At 46.2% G+C, this 18,127-nt stretch overlaps 1 protein-coding gene across 3 annotated transcripts in view; it reads right to left on the bottom strand.

Annotated features, from left to right (window-relative positions):
• GARNL3 (GTPase activating Rap/RanGAP domain like 3) overlaps positions 1 to 18,127 on the bottom strand; it is a 203,210-nt gene that overhangs the window by 76,872 nt on the left and 108,211 nt on the right. For all 3 annotated transcript variants that reach the window (XM_084649926.1, XM_084649927.1, XM_084649928.1), the window contains 4 exons: positions 9,276 to 9,384; positions 3,985 to 4,030; positions 3,064 to 3,170; positions 1,584 to 1,699 (listed from right to left, as the gene is read on the bottom strand). In XM_084649926.1, the coding sequence (XP_084506052.1) occupies positions 1,584 to 1,699; positions 3,064 to 3,170; positions 3,985 to 4,030; positions 9,276 to 9,384 (378 nt within the window). The remainder of the gene's footprint in view (positions 1 to 1,583; positions 1,700 to 3,063; positions 3,171 to 3,984; positions 4,031 to 9,275; positions 9,385 to 18,127) is intronic.

Here is an 18,127-nt window from a genome sequence, read left to right on the forward strand (position 1 = left end):
CCTCACAGCCAGGTAAGTCGACCTAAGATACGCCGACTTCAGCTACGCTATTCATGTAGCTAAAGCTGCGTATCTTAGGTCAACCCCCCACCTAGTGAAGACCAGGGCCAAGTCTGGGTGTAGAACCAGTCTTTGGTTCTGCATTACGATGTCCAGACTGATCAGTAACTTGAACTGATAAGTGTGCCGTCTCTGAATACTAAAACTGACACCCCCCTCACGGGGGCTGTTAGCATAACTTGACCCTGTCCTGTATTACATTCCTGAGGACCCTAGTAGTTAGAGTGACCAAGGGAAAGCATGCATCATATTCCTGTCCCAGCTAATGCATCTAAGAGGGTGCCTGGACTCATTTCTCCTCTGGATCAAAATGTGCGATGTTTGTTGTTTAAAGTGGTCATGAACAGGTATGTGGAGGGATGACCCCACTTCTGAATTTTTATCTGAAGGACTGAACACTTGAGGGACCATTTTCTACTGAGTTGTCACCTAAATTGTTTTGAACCCCAGGTGAGTGTAGGGCTATGAGACTGATGTGATGCTAAAAACACATGATTCCAGTAGAATTCCTGTAGGCATGGGGAGAGAAGATCTTGCTCCTCCTTGCCTGTTTATGCAGTGTCAAAACTTGGACACTGGTATCCTGAATCAGAGCTAGATGAATAGCCCTGAGTGTCACAGCTGAATCGTTGGCAGCCAGACCTGGTGGTCAGAGCTGGAGTCCACAGTCAAAAAACAGGAGTTGAGTATCAGCTGGATCAAGATACCAGGAGATCAGAAGCAGGAGACAAGCTTGAGATCAGAACCACAATTCAGATGCCACGAGTTGGGATGCCAGGAAGTCAAGCCGAAGAAGCTGGAGCTGGAAGCACGAGGCACACAGTCCAGAGCAGGGTGGATCCCAGTTATTTGGATAGCTTCCTGTTCCTGCTGATGGCTTAAGAAGAGCCAGCGGGACAATTGCCTGCTCTGGGAACAAGCACTCATGGAGTAATGTTGTGTCTGTTTGGCTGGTAAATCGACTTCAGACAGACTTGGAGAGGATGAAGATGCAATCTGACATGTGGTGTCACATAAGTGCAAGTAGCCATATGACCAAAGAGATTAAGACAGACATTCACTGATATCTTTGCTTGAGCCTGGACACCAATAGAAGATGACTCATGGTGTCCAATCTATTGCTGATCTTGCATCTAAAAGTGCCCGTGACCTCCTACTGATTAAGAGTAAGGGCTGACTTGTCTCAATTTGTCTTAAGTCCTAGTGACGAGAAGAGATAAAGCACCATCCTCACTCAGTGACTTGCTGTAGCAACGTTTCTCATATCAGCCAATCATTGAAGGAAGAATAAATGTGAAGGCCTTGACTGTGCAGGTGAGCTATCCAGGATGGCTGTTCTTATGACTTACTGCTGATTTTCATGCAATTAAAATGTAAAGAGGAAGAACACCCCTTTGCTATCCAACTTACTGTATGCAAATTAGTACTCACCAGAGTGGATATCTTCTTGAGCAATAGGCCATTCAATATGCCACTGGGGGGGGATATGAAGTGCATAAAGATCACTCAGGTCTTGGATTTACCTTGTGTAGATCAGGCACGAGATCCTGGTATAAAGAGCGAATCAGCATGTCTAGAGTGCGCTGCCGTTTCTGAGCAAATGTTGGGGTTTCCAAGGTGGCTTTTTCCCCATTTATTACTAAAACATATAATAAAGGAGGATGTGTTACTTAAAGGGGTTTCATGTCCTTTACTGAATCCAAGTTGTCTTCATGTAAGCATATTCACTGCAAAATTACTAATTTGGGTTTGTTTCACATTTGTGCATATTTTGAACTAAAAGTTTTAGCTGTTTTATCATCATGACTATGGAGAGTTTTTTTTAACCCTATTTGCTTTTGAGCATCTAAAAACTTTATTTACCTAGTATCATTTTTCATAGACACAAAAAAAACTATGTAAACTCCAGAAAGATACTATTTCACAGTCAATTTAAAAAGAACCATTTCCTGAATCTCAGTAAACGTGCTGAAGTTCTTTGACATATGACAAAAAATGTACCACCGTACTGTCTATGTCACAGGCTGTCAGTCCAGCTGCCTTATACTTTAGAATTGTATTGAAAAGTTCACAGAGTTCCTTATTGCTCTGCTAAGTTCAATTTGAGGCCCAAACAACGTCAAATACTGCTGTAATTGATAAAGCGGTTTTCAATAAACTAAGCAATTTGCCATTTTCTAATTAGATTTTATCAAAGCTATTAGAGACATTCCTCTAGCTTTAAAAGGCAATGAGCAATCATAGATCTCGATGACACAGCCCAATAATCTCTTTGCTTGTATACGAGTTAGGAGTCTACATTGCTAATCCATTTAAATATCAACGAGTATTCTTTAGTGACTTATATGAAATTAACTGGTGAGTTCTCAGTCAAATTCCTATTGGTCAGATGTTTACATTACAAAAATCATGATTAGTACTCAGTGGCCCCTTTCCTGGGAGTCTTAGCTGGAGGTCACGGCTTGAATGAGTCCATTAAGATTGAGTTCTCTCCTCGAGAACTGCTTCATAACAGCACTAAAATATTCATAACAGCACTGAAACATACTGACTGTTTTCCATGCTGCATATTTTCTGTAGGTGAAGTATTTTAGTCTCCAAAGCTGCCAGTTTGGCACCTTTTACTGCTAAATATATGAAATGGCATTCGATTAATATGTTTCTGAGTATCATTCTTCTTTGTCTTTAAGAAGAAACCTTTTGAAAAATGAACAATTCATCAAAAATGGGACAAATACTTCTGAAATGCTCATAGATCTGGTAACCTAGGAAGCATTAACTGCATTCAGTGTTTATCAGAACCAAATAGAAATGTTTGAGGGAATTCATATTCCACTGAGGATAGAACAGCCGAAGTTTAAAAAAGACTCAATATAAAACTGTAACACTGCACAGCAGAAAAATTATTTACAATCTACAATATCCCAAATAAGTGTGAAGAGCAGATTCTTATGTATCAGACTAAAAGTTTAAAAAGGTCTCTTTGACCTCAAAAAGACTTACATTTCACTAGTACAAAGTCCCTGAATTCCTGGTGATCTGTGAATACAGGTGGGGATGGAAGGGGAGGCCCAAAGAGAGGTACACTTTCTTCTGAAAATATTTTCAGCCTAATGAAAGAATTACTATTTATTTGGTTTGAAAGTCACATACAAAGAGTACCAGACATGCTTCTTAAGCAGAAACAAGAACTATATATTGTTACTGGGAAACAGCATACCAACACTTCAGAAATCGCAAGTCTCAATGAATGGTCCCAGGATATTCACCTGGGATCAGATACTGACACCTGTCCATTAACTGGTACATTACTTTACATTCAGTTGACTCTTGTAGAATGATACACTATTCAATGAGAACAAGAGTGGCAAAGTCTAGTCCTTATTCAAACAAAAATGAAATTACAAACTTAACATGTCAATTACAAAATCCTACCACTGTGTACATTACCTCTTTTTTTTTTTTAACAATGTGTATTACAGACATTTTCCAACACAAACCCTAGGCACATATATAAAAGGAGCCAAGAACTAGAGTATTATAAGGAGTAACACAGTCAAAAGAGAGATTTTCCTATCTGCAAGCCTAGTTTCAATTGGGTACAGAATAAACACAATAATACTGGATTCCTCACCTGATTATATTCTCAGTCACATTACTGAATCAGAACATAAGAGTCTCTGCTTAGGCACAGTAGAATACACTATGTATTACAAGGAGTGACTCTTATTTGTGGGGAAAAGTTCCATAGATCTCAACTACATTATGCCCCACCATGGAACCGTTTACCACTGACTTTCATGATCACTTAAAAACACCCAATTCACGGAATTCAATAGGTGGACTATGAAGAATGGTTTACTTCTGCTTCTACTGTAACATCAAACTAACAAAACGAATGATTTGGTTAAAGTTAGCACCTACCTGTAACTATCATTTTGCTTATTATATCTCACTAAGGCAAAAATATCTGCCATGCAAGTTAAAGAAATTAATCCATTACTTTCATGTCTATGGAGTTCACTTGTGTTTTGAAAATGCCCATTCTGTTGAAAAAGCAGATGAAATATGGTGAAATATATTAATTGCTTTATTACATTTGATATAATTCTAGTCTATGCACCTTCGATTGTTCTGGTAGGGTCTCTCTTTTATGAATGTTTAAAATGGCAAGGCTTAAAAAGCGCAAGTATCTTAGTCATTGTCTACAATGAGAAGTTTTATGGTGTTTAAACACTATTTTCAACAACTGAGCTAGCTAATGTGATGGTCACCACAACTCTGTGGTCAGTATACATGAGGACAAGCCATATTCAGCATAATCTTAGATAGTCATGACTAGGCTTAATGATGTTGAAAATAACTTGTTCTTGTCTACAGTTACCACAAAGTGGATTATTAAAAAACATGTTTCAACATGTTTAATAAAATTTCCTAACACAGACTTATAGAAATTCTTCTAGCATAATTCAGTTAAGCAGAGGGCCTAGTAGGGTAGCAATGTAAATTCTCATGACTGCACGAAGATCTATTACCAATCTTGATTCATGACTCTGGTAAGAATCTAGGCAACAATGCATACGGAAAAATAGCCAGATAGCTCAATGTGGATGCAAATCTCAGACAAAAACAGATCAAAGACATTTTGTTGTGGCAGATTTCCTTGACACTGACTGATCCTTGACATGACCTTCTAAGCTATAAACAGTGTCAAGGAAAACACAAATCTGAGGAACCTTTCTAAGAGTTTTTAGAGTGCTCCTAATAAAACCTAGGGACCTTTTGCCATCAGGCTCTGGGCTTTGTCTACACTAGAAATATTAGGACCTGTAATTATCCAGTGGCACAGCTCCAGCAGTGTCAGTAATATGGAGGCTGCACCCATAGGCGCCGACTTCTACTGGCACCGGTAAAGTTGCATCTCCCAAGTGCGTACCCTAGCCACGAGGCAACAGAGTTATTCTCTCTTTGTGTGGCCCAGTGCCTATTCATAGAAGCATAGAAGATTATGGTTGGAAGAGACCTCAGGAGGTCATTTAGTCCAACCCCTCTTCTCAATGCAGGACCAACTCCAACTAAATCATCCCAGCCAGGGCTTTGTCAAGCTAGGCCTTAAAAACCTATAAGGATGAAGATTCCACCACCTCCCTTAGTAACCCATTCCAGTGCTTCACCACCCTCCTAATGAAATATCCAATCTAGACCTCCCCCACTGCAACTTGAGACCATTGCTCTATGTTCTGTCATCTGCCACCACTGAGAATAACCTAGCTCCATCCTCTTTGGAACTCCCCTTCAGGTGGTTGAAGGCTGCAATCAAATCCCCCCCTCACTCTTCTCTTCTGCAGACTAAATAAGCCCCGTTCCCTCAGCCTCTCCTCATAAGTCATGTGCCCCAGCCCCCTAACCATTTTTGTTGCCCTCGCTGGACCCTCCAATTTGTCCACATCCTTCTGCCATGGGGGGCACAAAACTGGAAACAATACTCCAGATGTGGCCTCACCAGTGCCGAATAGCGAGGAATAATCACTTGCCCCAATCTGTTGGCAATGCTCCTACTAATGCAGCCCAATATGCCATTGGCCGTCTTGGCAAAAAGGGCACACTGCTGACTCATATCCAGCTTCTCGTCCACTGTAACCCCTAGGTCCTTTTCTGCAGAACTGTTGCCTAGCCATTCGGTCCCTAGTCTGTAGCTGTGCATGGGATTCTTCCGTCCTAAGTACAGGACTCTGCACTTGTCCTTGTTAAACCTCATCAGATTTCTTTTGGCCCAATCCTCCCATTTGTCTAGGTCACTCTGGGCCCTATCCCTACCCTCCAGTGTATCTAACTCTCCCCCCAGCTTAGTGTCATCCGCAAACTTGCTGAGGGTGCAATCCATCCCATCATCCAGATTATTAAAGAAGATGTTGAACAAAACTGGCCCCAGGACCGACCCCTGGGGCACTCTGCTTGATACTGGCTGCCAGCTAGACACTGAGTCGTTGATCACTACCCGTTGAGCCAGACTATCTAGCCAGCTTTCTAGCCACCTTACAATCCATTCATCCAATCTGTACTTCCTTAACTTGCTGGCAAGAATATTGTTGGAGACCATATCAAAAGCTTTGCTGAAGTCAAGGTATATCACGTCCACCGCTTTCCCCATATCCACAGAGCTAGTTATCTCATCATAGAAGGCAATCAGGTTGGTCAGGAATGACTTGCCCTTGATGAATCCACGTTGACTGTTCTCAATCACCATCCTCTCCTCCAAGTGCTTCAAAATGGATTCCTTGAGAATCTGCTCCATGATTTTTCCAGGGACTGACGTGAGGCTACCTGGTCTGTAGTTCCCCAGATTCTCCTTTTTCCCTTTTTTAAAGATGAGAACTATATATTTGCCTTTTTCCAATCGTCCGTGACTTCCCCCGATCACCACGAGTTTTCAAAGATAATGGCCAATGGTTCATAATCACATCAGCTAACTCCCTCAACACCCTCGGATGCATTAGATCCGGACCCATGGACTTGTGCATGTCCAGCTTTTCTAAAGAGTCCTCAACCTGTCTTTTACCACTGAGGGCTGCTCACTTCCTCCTCACACTGTGGTGTCCAATGCAGCAGTCAGAAAGCTGACCTTATCTGTGAAGACCAAGGCAAAAAAAGCATTGAGTATTTCAGCTTTTTCCACATCATCTGTCACTAGGTTGCCTCCCCCATTCAGTAAGCATCCCACGCTTTCCCTAACCTTCTTGTTGCTAACATACCTGTAGAAACCCTTCTTGTTACCCTTCACATCCTTTGCTAGCTGCAACTCCAATTGTGCTTTGGCCTTCCTGATTACACCCCTGCATGCTTGAGCAATATTTTTATACTCCTCTCTAATCATCTGTCCAAGTTCCATTTCTTGTAAGCTTCTTTTGTGTTTCAGCTCACTGAAGATTTCTCTGTTAAGCCAAGCTGGTCACCTGCCACATTTGCTATTCTTTCTGCATTATTCTGTTCACATATTTTATACAGAGTGGAACAGCTTCAGCAGGAGAGATGGAGAAAGACCCATCCCAGAATAGCCTGGTGGTGAAGACAATCATCTGGGGAGAGGGCAGATCTGGATTTAAATCCCTGTTTCAGAGTAGGGACTTGAACTTGGGTCTTCCACATCCCAGGTGTACGTCCTAACCATTGGGCTAGAAGCTACGAAGTGGGTACTGCCTACTCCTCTAGCTGTTTTATTAATCAACCCTGATTTTTTTCTAGCTAAACGATTTAGCAAATTTGTGAACAATTTAAAGTTGACCAAAATTTCACTTTTCAGTGAATGAACTATTGGAGCAAAAACATTGGCCCACCTTACTGTGGACACTGGCCTAACATCCAGTACCTTAAATGCTAGAACAACTGCCAGGTGGGCTTGGAGGGAAGATGTCTGTGCCACAAACAGAGCGGAAGGTGATAGATAACTGACTTTTGCACAGGGTATGTAAAAGGATCCATGTAGGTTTTCACACCAGCCCAAAAGCATTTCTGAGCCACACGATGACCTGGGACACCTGCTTGGACAAAGTAAGTATTTCTATTTCTCTCAAGAGTCATGCAACAGAGAGGAATTCCCAGGCTGAGATGTAAAGACTTGCTCTACACATATGATCCAGTATATTCAGACTCTCAACCTGATGAGATTAGTAATGCACTGAACAGGCTCAAGAATCTGGCTGTCTTGTCCTAAAAGGGGTCTATTAGAATTGGTGTCTCTCCTGAGTTTCATCAGGACCTTTGCTAACAGAGTGAGGGAGTAAAGCCATACATTAGCTTTCCATCCCGCTACATGGAGAAGGTGGAGCTCAACCACTACCTATCGTCTGAAAAGAACTGGCAGCTGGCACATTAGGAAGTGTCCACATTACATAGCAGGGACTGGTGCAGGATGCTCCCTGCCAGGACCAATGCACAGTTGCCAACTTTCACAAGGTAAATAAGCACCCCAACTTTCACAATAAGCCAAAAATGAAGCTAATGGCATTTCAAAACAAGGCCAAAACAAGCCAATCCCTAAGAACCGCAACACTCTATGTGACTAGGTCCCCCCCGGTGTGCAGTCTGGGACTGTGATGGGCCTGCTGTACACCCCTGACTCTCTCCCCACTTGCCCCTGCTTGCTCCCTGCTTGCAGAAAGCTGAATTAAAAAAAAGAAGCAACAAATTACAACAAGCAACAAGCCAAAAACTAGCCAACAAGCAACTCACAAGCCAATTAAGACAAAAACAAGCCCAATTTCTGCATTTTTCTCACAGGTTTTGCATGTCTGGACCAATGGCTTTAGAACTTTCATATTGTTGAAACCCAAGAGTGTGTTAGATAAGAGAGAAATATTCTTCTCCAACATTCATTACCTAACCCTCTCAACATCCCATGTGGTAAGAATTATTGTCATGATTTTACTAATACTGAAATTCAGGCATAGAGAGATAAAGTGACTTCCCCAAGTCTTATTAACATTTGTATTGCAGTAGCATCTAGAGGCCTCTATGACGTGGGTCCTCACTGTGCTAGGCACTTTAGCAACATATAGTAAATAATAGGCCCTGCTCAAAGAAATATCTAAAAGACAAGATCCAACATGTGGATGAAACAAACAAGTGTGCAAGAAGAAAGGGGTAACAACAATAGACCATGTAGTCAATATCAGAATTTGGTTTAGAACTCACAAGTTCCTGACTCTCAGTATTGTGTTCATTTATATAGGTCATAATGCAATTTTAAAATGTCACCCATCACTCTGAAGGTTTTGGTATTTTTTACATTAATTGTGTATCCCATTCCATCTATAGTAAATAACTAAAATAAATGCTCTCTAAATGTCATGAAGCAACCAGCATTCAGTGGATACTGAAAAATTTATTCACATCAATAGCAGAAATATTTTCTGAAAATATACTTTTGGAAATGTAAATGGAGTTAACTTTGTGAACCCATCTGAAGAATTCTTTAATAATAAAATCTGATTTGAAAGTGTCTGCTTGTTTTTTATCTGCACACCTTTGACGTAGTTCACAATGGAGAATTTTCACAAGGTAGATTTAGGGATACAAAATAAAGTAATCCATAAGATGGCATGTGCAATTTCCTTTTAAAATATACTTTTCTCTTCTGTGAATGGCATATAGGAAGGATTTAATGGGGGTTTGTAAACAAGCTTTAGTCAATTAAAAAAACAGAAAGCAAAAGATACGTGTAAAATGAGAGCGAATCATGGAGGGCTTAAATGCTGGAGAAGATTCTTCTCCTTCCTGGAACACGATGGTGACAATGTCATTTCCAATATGACGCTTCCTTTCTACCTACAAAAAGGAGAGATACCATCACTAGAATTGGATCCGGAGTATTAATAAAGTGAAAGAACAATGAAACACAACATGAGATTATTGAATTTAATACACTTTTTCTATGATAGCAGTTGACGGTAATCTGAAGTGTGTGCAGGCATCATTTATACAAACATACTATTCTGTTTTTATCTAAATACAAAAAAAAAAAAGGAGTACTTGTGACACCTTAGACACTAACAAATTTATTTGAGCATAAGCTTTCATGAGCTACAGCTCACTTCATCGGATGCATTTGTTAGTCTCTAAGGTGCCACAAGTACTCCTTTTCTTTTTGCGAATACAGACTAACACGGCTGCTACTCTGAAACCTATCTAAATACAGGCATTTAAAAGTGCATTACAGTAATGTCAAAATACTGTGAAGCTGCTTTATTCTTTATTCGTTCTTGATCTAATTGTAAAATGACCATGGAAATATGAGGAACTGATGTCTATTTATAGCCCAAACACAGTATTTATTAAAATTAATTAGAAATAATTATCTATATTATTTAAATTTAACTGAATTACATGCAAATCAAATTTTAGAATAATTTTTAATTCTATTTATAAGGACGGGAAAGCAAGAAGACATATACCTTACTACACAGTGTACTGCAAAGGACTTGTTAGGAGTCAGTTTTTAATTTGAAAGCATCAAGGTTAGTCTAAATGAAATTGGATTTCACTAACCTCAGTCTGAGAACCATGAAATCAAACTTCAGAAGTGACTATGGAACTTCAGACTCAGACAAAAAAGATGCTGAAATCTGATCAAAGGGAAATGTTTTGTCTGCGTTTTCAGAGGTTAATTATTGATCTCTGCTTAGTTTAAGGCCCTGTCCCTTGCGACTAAGCTCTCTAAGCGAGAGGCCCATTACAAAGTTATCTAGTCCCTTTCAGCTTGGGTACAACAACAGTAAAAGACAGTTACCTTTTCCATAACTGGTGTTCTTCGAAATGTGTTGCTCATGTCTATTCAACAATAGGTGTGCGTGCTCGCCACATGCACCGGTGCCGGAAGTTTTTCCCCTAGCAGTACCCGTAGGGGGGAGCGCCCCCACGACCCCTGGAGTGGCGCCTGCCGGGCGCGGTATAAGGAGAACTGTGCGCTCCCCCCACCCTCAGTTCCTTCTTGCCAGACAACTCCGACAGAGGGGAAGGAAGGTGGAACAGATATGAGCAACACATCTCAAAGACACCAGTTACAGAAAAGGTAACAGTCTTTTCTTCTTCGAGCGATTGCTCATGTGTATTCCACAATAAGTGATTCCAAGCTATATCTGTTGGAGGTGGGTAGGAATTCACAAGTTCCCAGGATGGAGGACAGCCCTGCCAAATCTGGTGTCATCTGTGGTTTGGGGGATGATCGCATAGTGCGAGGTGAATGTGTGAACCGAAGACCACGTGGCAGCCCTAACAAATGTTCTGGATGGTGACGTGGGCCACGAAGGCAGCTGATGAGGTCTGCGCCCAAGTCGAGTGTGCCCTCACAATGGGTGGCCGGGGGACACCCACCAGCTCATAACAGGAATGGATGCACAAAGTGATCCGATTGGAAAACCGCTGAGTGGAAATCAGCTGGCCTCTCGCGTGCTCAGCTGAGGCGATGAACAGTTGCGAGGACTTTCTGAACGGCTTGGTCCGCTCAAGGTAGAAAGCCAGAGCCCGCCGCACATCAAGCGTGTGGAGACAGTGCTCCTCACTGTACACATGAAGCTTGGGGCAGAGGACCGGTAGAAAAATGTCCTGACCCATGTGGTAGGCGGAGACCACCTTCGGGAGAAACGCGGGGTGTGGGCAGAGCTGGACCTTGTCTTTATGAAAGACTGTGTACGGCGGCTCGGAGGTCAGGGCCCTGAGCTCCGAGACTTGCCTGGCTGACGTGATTGCAACCAGGAAGGCCACCTTCCATTAGAGGTGAGACCAGGAGCACATGGCCAGTGTCTCAAACGGGGGCCCCGTGAGACTAGGCAACACCAGGTTTAGGTCCACTGCAGGACCGGGGGTCTAGAATATGGAAAAAGATGGTCCAAACCCTTAAGGAACAGCCAGTCATAGCATGGGAAAATACCGTGTGCCCTTGCACCAGCGAATGGAAGGCTGGTATGGCTGCCAGGTGCACCTTGATAGATGAGGGCGCCGGGCCCTGGTTTCTCAGGTGGAGGAGGTAGTCAAGAATAAGCTGGATCAGGATGGTCATGGGAGACACACTGTGGTCCTCCGCCCATCTAGAAAAATGGGACCACTTTGCCAAATAAGTGCGGCGAGTGGAGGGCCGTCTACTTTCAAGGAGGACATGCTGAACTTGTTCTGAGCACTTCCTCTCCTCTCTGTCTAACCATTGAGCAGCCACGCTGTGAGGTGAAGAGCCACTAGGTTGGGATGGAGGAGGCGGCCCAGGTCCTCAGAGAGCAGGTCCGGGCGGAGTGGCAACGGCCACAGTGGAGCTACCGCCAGGCCCGTGAGGGTCCCATACCAATGTTGCCTGGGCCACGCCGGGGCAATCAGAAGGACCCAGGCCTTGACCGTCTTTATCTTCTCCAGGACTCTGCTGAGTAGAGGGAACAGGGGGAAGGAGTAGAGAAGCCGGCCTAAACAGGACAGGATAAAGGCATTGGAGATAGTGCCCCTCCCCAGACCCCTTCTGGAGCAGAACCGGGGACATCGCCAGTTCTGCCGAGTTGCAAATAGGTCCACCTGGGGAGTTCCCCACCTTCGGAAGATCGGTGGGCCACTTCCAGGTGGAGGGACCACTTGTGTTGCAAGGAAAAGTCCCTGCTCAAGCGATCCGCTCTCTCGTTCCAGGCGCCCGGTAGGTGGAAGGCCTTCAGATGTATGTCGTGGTCTATACAGAAGTCCCACAGCCTGAGGGCTTCGTGACAGAGGATCGGGCCCACCCTGCCTGTTGTTATAGAACATCAAGGCCGTGTTGTCCGTGAGGACCCTGACTACCTTGCCCTGCAGGTGCGAGCGAAAGGCCATTCACTCCAGCTGCACCGCCCTGAGTTCCTTGATGTTTATATGTAGGGTCAGGTCTTGGGCTGACCCCAGGCCTTGGTTCTGAAAGTTCCCCATATGAGCCCCCCAACCCAGGTCCAACGCATCGGACACCAGCTCCAATGATGGGGCCCTGTCCCTGAACGGGACCCCTTGGAGCATGTTATTTGGGGTGGACCACCACCGTAGGGAGGTGATCACAGAGACCGGCACAGAGCTGGAGGGGCCTCATCCTGAGTCTGGCGTGATGGACCACGTACGTGCACGCCGACATGTGACCCAAGAGCTGCAGGCAAACCCTGGTTGTTGTCAATGGGAACTTTAAAACCGAGTTGATGAGACCTTTCAGAGTTTCGAATTTGTCTGGCGGGAGAGAGGCTGTGGAAGACGCTGCATCCAGGAGCGCCCCGATAAACTCTATGCGTTGGACCGGGACTAACATGGATTTGGTGCTGTTTATCAACAGGCCCAAGGTGGTACACGTGGACAGTAGGAGCGCCACATGATCCCTCACCTGCGACCAGCCAATCGTCCAGATAGGGAAAAATCTGGACCCCCGCCCCCGCTGTCTGAGGTAGGCAGCTACCACCGTCATGCATTTCATAAACAGCCTGGGGGCAGTGGATAGACCAAACTGGAGGACCGTGAACTGGTGGTGATTCTGTCCAACCACGAAATGGAGGAAGCGCCTGTGCCCCTCGAATATATGGATGTGGAAGTACGCGTCCTGCAGATCGAGGGCAGCATACCAGTCCCCGGAATCCAAGGAGGGGATGATGGAGGCCAGGGAAACCATACGGAACTTGAGTTTCACCATGTACTGATTCAGACCTTGCAGGTCCAGGATGGGTCTGAGCCCCCCTTTGGCCTTCAGGATAAGGAAGTATTGGGAGTAACACCCCTTGCTCATGAACTCCTTGGGCACCGCCTCTACTGCTCCTAGTTCTAGGAGCCACCCCACCTCCTGCTCTAGCAGAGCCTCGTGCGAGGGGTCCCCCAATAGGGATGGGGGAGGGGGGTTGTTGGGCGAGGAGGAAGTAAACTGGAGGGTGTAACCCCGGGAGATGGTGTTGAGGACCCATCGGTCCGAGGTTAGCCGCAACCATTCCAGGAGGAAAGCACACAACCAGTTGGAGAAGGGGAGCTTTATTGAGGGTGGATCCCTGATGAGGACTGGCGGGGTCCCCCCGAGCTGCCCATCAAAAGCACCTTTTCCCCGCCTGCTTGCCCTTAGAGCAACCAGGCTGGGGGGCCGGCCAGCCGAGACTGCCTCTGAGGGCATCTCTTATAGTCTCACTGTTTCTTGTGGGCAGCCTCATACTCAGGGAGGACGGCCTGGGCGGGAAACTGCTGCAGCTTGAACTTAGGTCTTGCCAGAGCCGGTACATATAGGCCCAGAGTCTGGAGGGTTGTGCGGGAGTGTGTCATGCCGTGCAACCTTGTATCTGTCTCCTCTGCAAACAGGGCTTTCCCGTCAATCAGGAGATCCTGCATAGAGGACTGCGCCTCGCTGGAAAGCCCAGAGAGCAGGAGCCATGACGCCAGTCTCATGGACACTGCGGAGGCCATGGATCGTGCGACTGTATCCGCAGCATCCGAGGCTGCCTGCAGGGACGCCCTAGTGGCCGCTGCCCCCTCCTTTGCAAGCGCCTTGAACTCCTTTCTATCGTGCTCCTGGAGGGAGTCCTCAAACTTGGGCAGGGAGCCCCACAGATTGAATTCGTACCGGCGCAGGAGAGCCTGATGATTTGCCACTCACAACTGGAAGCCCGAAGACTAATAAATTTTCCTTCCGAAAGAGTCTAGTCTCTGAGAGTCTTTATTCTTGGGGGTCGGCGCTGGTTGACCCTGCCGTTCCCTGTGGTTGACCTACTCAACCACCAGGGAGTTGGGCGCCGGGTGGGTATACAAGTACTCTTGGTGGGTACAAAGTACTTGCGTTCCACTTTCTTAGAGATAGGGGCCAATGAGGCCGGTGTCTGCCACAGGGCATTTGAAATTTTAGCCACCCCTTCATGGAGAGGCAAGGCCACCCTACCCAGTTCCTACGAGGACAGCACATTAAAGAGGGAGTCTGAGGGTTCCTCCATCTCCTCTGCCTGGAGGTGGAGGCTTGCTGCCACCCTCTTTAAGAGTTCTTGATGGACCCTGAAGTCCTCCTGAGGGACAGAGGGGGGCAGGGCCACAATCGCCTCCTCCAGGCAAGATGAGAAGGCCGGTGTGGTGCTCTGGGTATCGGCTGGCACCGGAGGGTCCACTACCTGGTCAGACTCTGGGAACGGTGCCGAGAATGCACATCCCACTGACTCCTTCCTTGGGGGTCTGGAGAGGGAGGCCGATGGTGCTTCAGAAGCTCCGGCCACCGAGCGAGCCCCCACCGGGGCTGTGCCAGAGGCCACGGTGCCCACTGGTACCATTGGGCCGGCCACAAAGCTCAGTACCATTGCACCTGCTGCGGCACCAGTGGGGCCGGCTGTTCGGCTTGGCTGGCCTAGCCCATCGAAGGACGGCTACGAATGGAGGCTGGGCTGGCATAAGATCTGCTGCTACCTCTGGACCGGGAGGAGCGGCAGTGCCAAGATTGCTGTCGGCCACGGGACCATGATCTTCACGTGGAGGACTGGTACTGACAGTAGCAGCTGCTCCGTGAACGGCCTCAACGAGCGGACCTGCAATGGAGAGATGCTGGCGATCGACACCTGGGGCTTCGATGTCTTGGCGGAGACTTGGAGCGGGAGTCCGAGCGGGAATGGCATTGACGACCATGCCGGGAATGGCTGCGGTACCCCCTCCGAGACGAGGAACGTTGACGGCACCTGCCCCGGTCCCGTCAATAATTGCTCCTTGAGGATGAGTGGTGCAGAGAGTCCCGGCCAGATGGAACCCAGCCAGACAGTCTGGTCAGCGTTGAGGGCGATCCACCTGGGCTCTGCCCCGAGCGGTCACTGGGCGGTGAACAGCGTTGAGAACGTTCCCTCGACCGAGACCAAGCTGGAGGCGACTGCAGAGATCCCAGCGGCGGCTTGCCTCTGGAGCATGGGGCCGACATCGGCGGTGCTCCTGGCCGCCTGGAGGGCTTCAGGCATGGAAGGCATCCAGAGAGGCCTGTTCTGAAGGGGCCGGGCTACTCCGCTCAACATGAGTCAGAGGCCTGGGGCCCGGTGGGGAGCGAGGACTGACCAACATGGGTCTAGCCTCTGTCCCAGATTTCCCTTGGTGCCGCTGTGAAGAGGGAGTCTTCCTGGCCCTCTTGGCGTGCCCAGAGAATGGGCAGTGGTGCCAACTGGTCGATGGCACCAGAGGGTTACCGCATACCGACGCCGCAGTGCCAGGTACTGGTTCGGAGCAGCATGCCGGAGTCGGGGTCAGTGCCGACCCCATCAGGATGGCCCGAAGCCTAATGTCCCTTTCTCTTTTGGTCCAAAGCTTAAACGACTTGTAAATCTTGCACCTTTTGCTGATATGGGTTTCTCCCAAACAGCGCAAACAGTCTGCAATGTGGGTCACTTCTTGGCATAGAACGCTAACAAGAGCCACACGACAAACGCCCACGGCGCGGGTCATGCCCCAGCCCGGGCTCGCTGACTGACTAAACAGCTAACTAACTACAGGTACTGACGCTGAATGAACAAACAGTACTGGGGATCGAGCTACAGCAAAGCTGGAGCAGAGTAGTTCCGACACACCTTCACTGGAGGCAAGAAGGAACGGGGGGGGGGGGAGCCGAGGGGGGGGGAGAGCACGCAGCTCCCGTTATACCACGCCAGGCAGATGCCACTCCAGGAGTCACTCCCACCCTCTACGGGCACTGCTAGGGAAAAACGTCCGGCACCAGTGCATGTGGTGAGCACGCATATCTATTGTGGAATAGACATGAGCAATCACTCACAGAAGAAACAAGACTTGCAGATGCTGGTTCTGTCCAAGAAGCCAATTATACCTTCTTTTGGCAAGGTAAAAGCAGCGAAGAAAATTGTCTGCACAGTGTCAGTTTTGCCTTGAGAAACAAGTGGGTAAAGCTCCTAGAAACACCCATTTGGAAGTCAGAGCATATCATCTCACTTAAACTTCAGACGACCAATCAGCTCTATGAACATCATTACTGCCCATGCACCAACACTCAAATCTAGCCCTGAGGAGAAGGATACATTTTACAACTATTTGCATCAAGTCATCAAAAGAATACCATCAAGTGAGCAACTTTTCCTCCTAGCTGACTTTAATGCAAGAATCGGTGCAGACAACAACTCATGGCCAGATTGCCTACAACATTTTGGCGTTGGCAAGATGAATGAGAACGGCCAATAACTTCTTGAATTCTGCGCCCAAAACCAAATGTGCATTAACAATTCATATTTTACAGGAAAAGATCACCACTAAGTGTTTATCGATGTTGATAAATGCAAAGTAATGCACATTGGAAAACATAATCCCAACTATAATATAAAATGATGAGGTCTAATTTAGCTGTTACCACTCAAGAAAGAGATCTTGGAGTCATTGTGAATAGTTCTCTGAAAACATCCACTCAATGTGCAGTGGCAGTCAAAAAACCGAACACGCTGTTGGGAATCATTAAGAATGGGATAGATAATAAGACAAAAAATACCATATTGCCTCTATATAAATCCATGGTACGCCCACATCTTGAATACTGCGGGCAGATGTGGTCACCCCATCTCAAAAAAGATATATTGGAATCAGAAAAGATTCTGAAAAGGGCAACAAAAATGATTAGCGGTATGGGATGGCTGTGTATATGGAGAGATTAATCAGACTGGGACTTTTCAGCTTGAAAAAGAGAGGACTAACTGCGGGGGAGGAGGGAGATATGACAGAGGTCTAAAAAATCATGACTGGTGTGAAGAAAGTAAATAAGGAAGTGTTATTTACTCCTCCTCATAACACAAGAGCTAGGGGGCCACTGAATGAAATTAATAGGCAGCAGGTTTAAAACAAACAAAAGGAAGTATTTTTTCACACAACGCAGAGTCAACCTGTGGAACTCCTTGCCAGATGATGTTGTGAAGACCAAGACTATAACAGGGTTCAAAAAAGAAGTAGATAAATTTATGGAGGATAGGTCTGTCAATGGCTATTAGCCAGGATAGACAGGGTGGTGTCCCTAGTCTCTGTTTGCCAGAAGCTGGGAATGGGCGACAGGGGAGGGATCACTTGATGGATTACCTGTTTTGTTCATTCCCTCTGGGGCACCTGGCATTGGCCACTGTCGGAAGACAGGATACTGGGCTAGATAGACCTTTGGTCTGACCCAGTATGGCTGTTCTTATGTTCTTAAAGTGTCATGGCAACATCCACGATCAGGGCACTGGCACCAATTAGACCTTGTTATCATCAGGAGGAAAGACCTACCCTTAGTGCACAACACTCGCACGTACAACAGAACTGATTGTGACACTGACCACTCCTTGATTATTACCAAAGTGAAGATTACAGCCAAGAAACTACATAGAGCAAAACCTAGAAGCAAGCCCAAAATCAATGCTATTAACACCAAAAGCCAGAGGAAATGCCAGGAGTTTGTGCAGGCTTTTGAACTTAATATGCATGGGAAGTTATTACCAGAGAAGGCAGAGGAATTTTGGGAAGATTTAAGAACAACAATCCATGAAACAGCTTTAGCTACACTTGGGGGAAGAGACCATCAAAACAGGACTGATTTGAAGAAAATGAAGCAGATCTATTATCTCTCATC

This window comes from Lepidochelys olivacea (assembly GCF_965140295.1).
Source record: "Lepidochelys olivacea isolate rLepOli2 genome assembly, chromosome: 16".
Taxonomy (NCBI): Eukaryota; Metazoa; Chordata; order Testudines; family Cheloniidae; genus Lepidochelys; species Lepidochelys olivacea.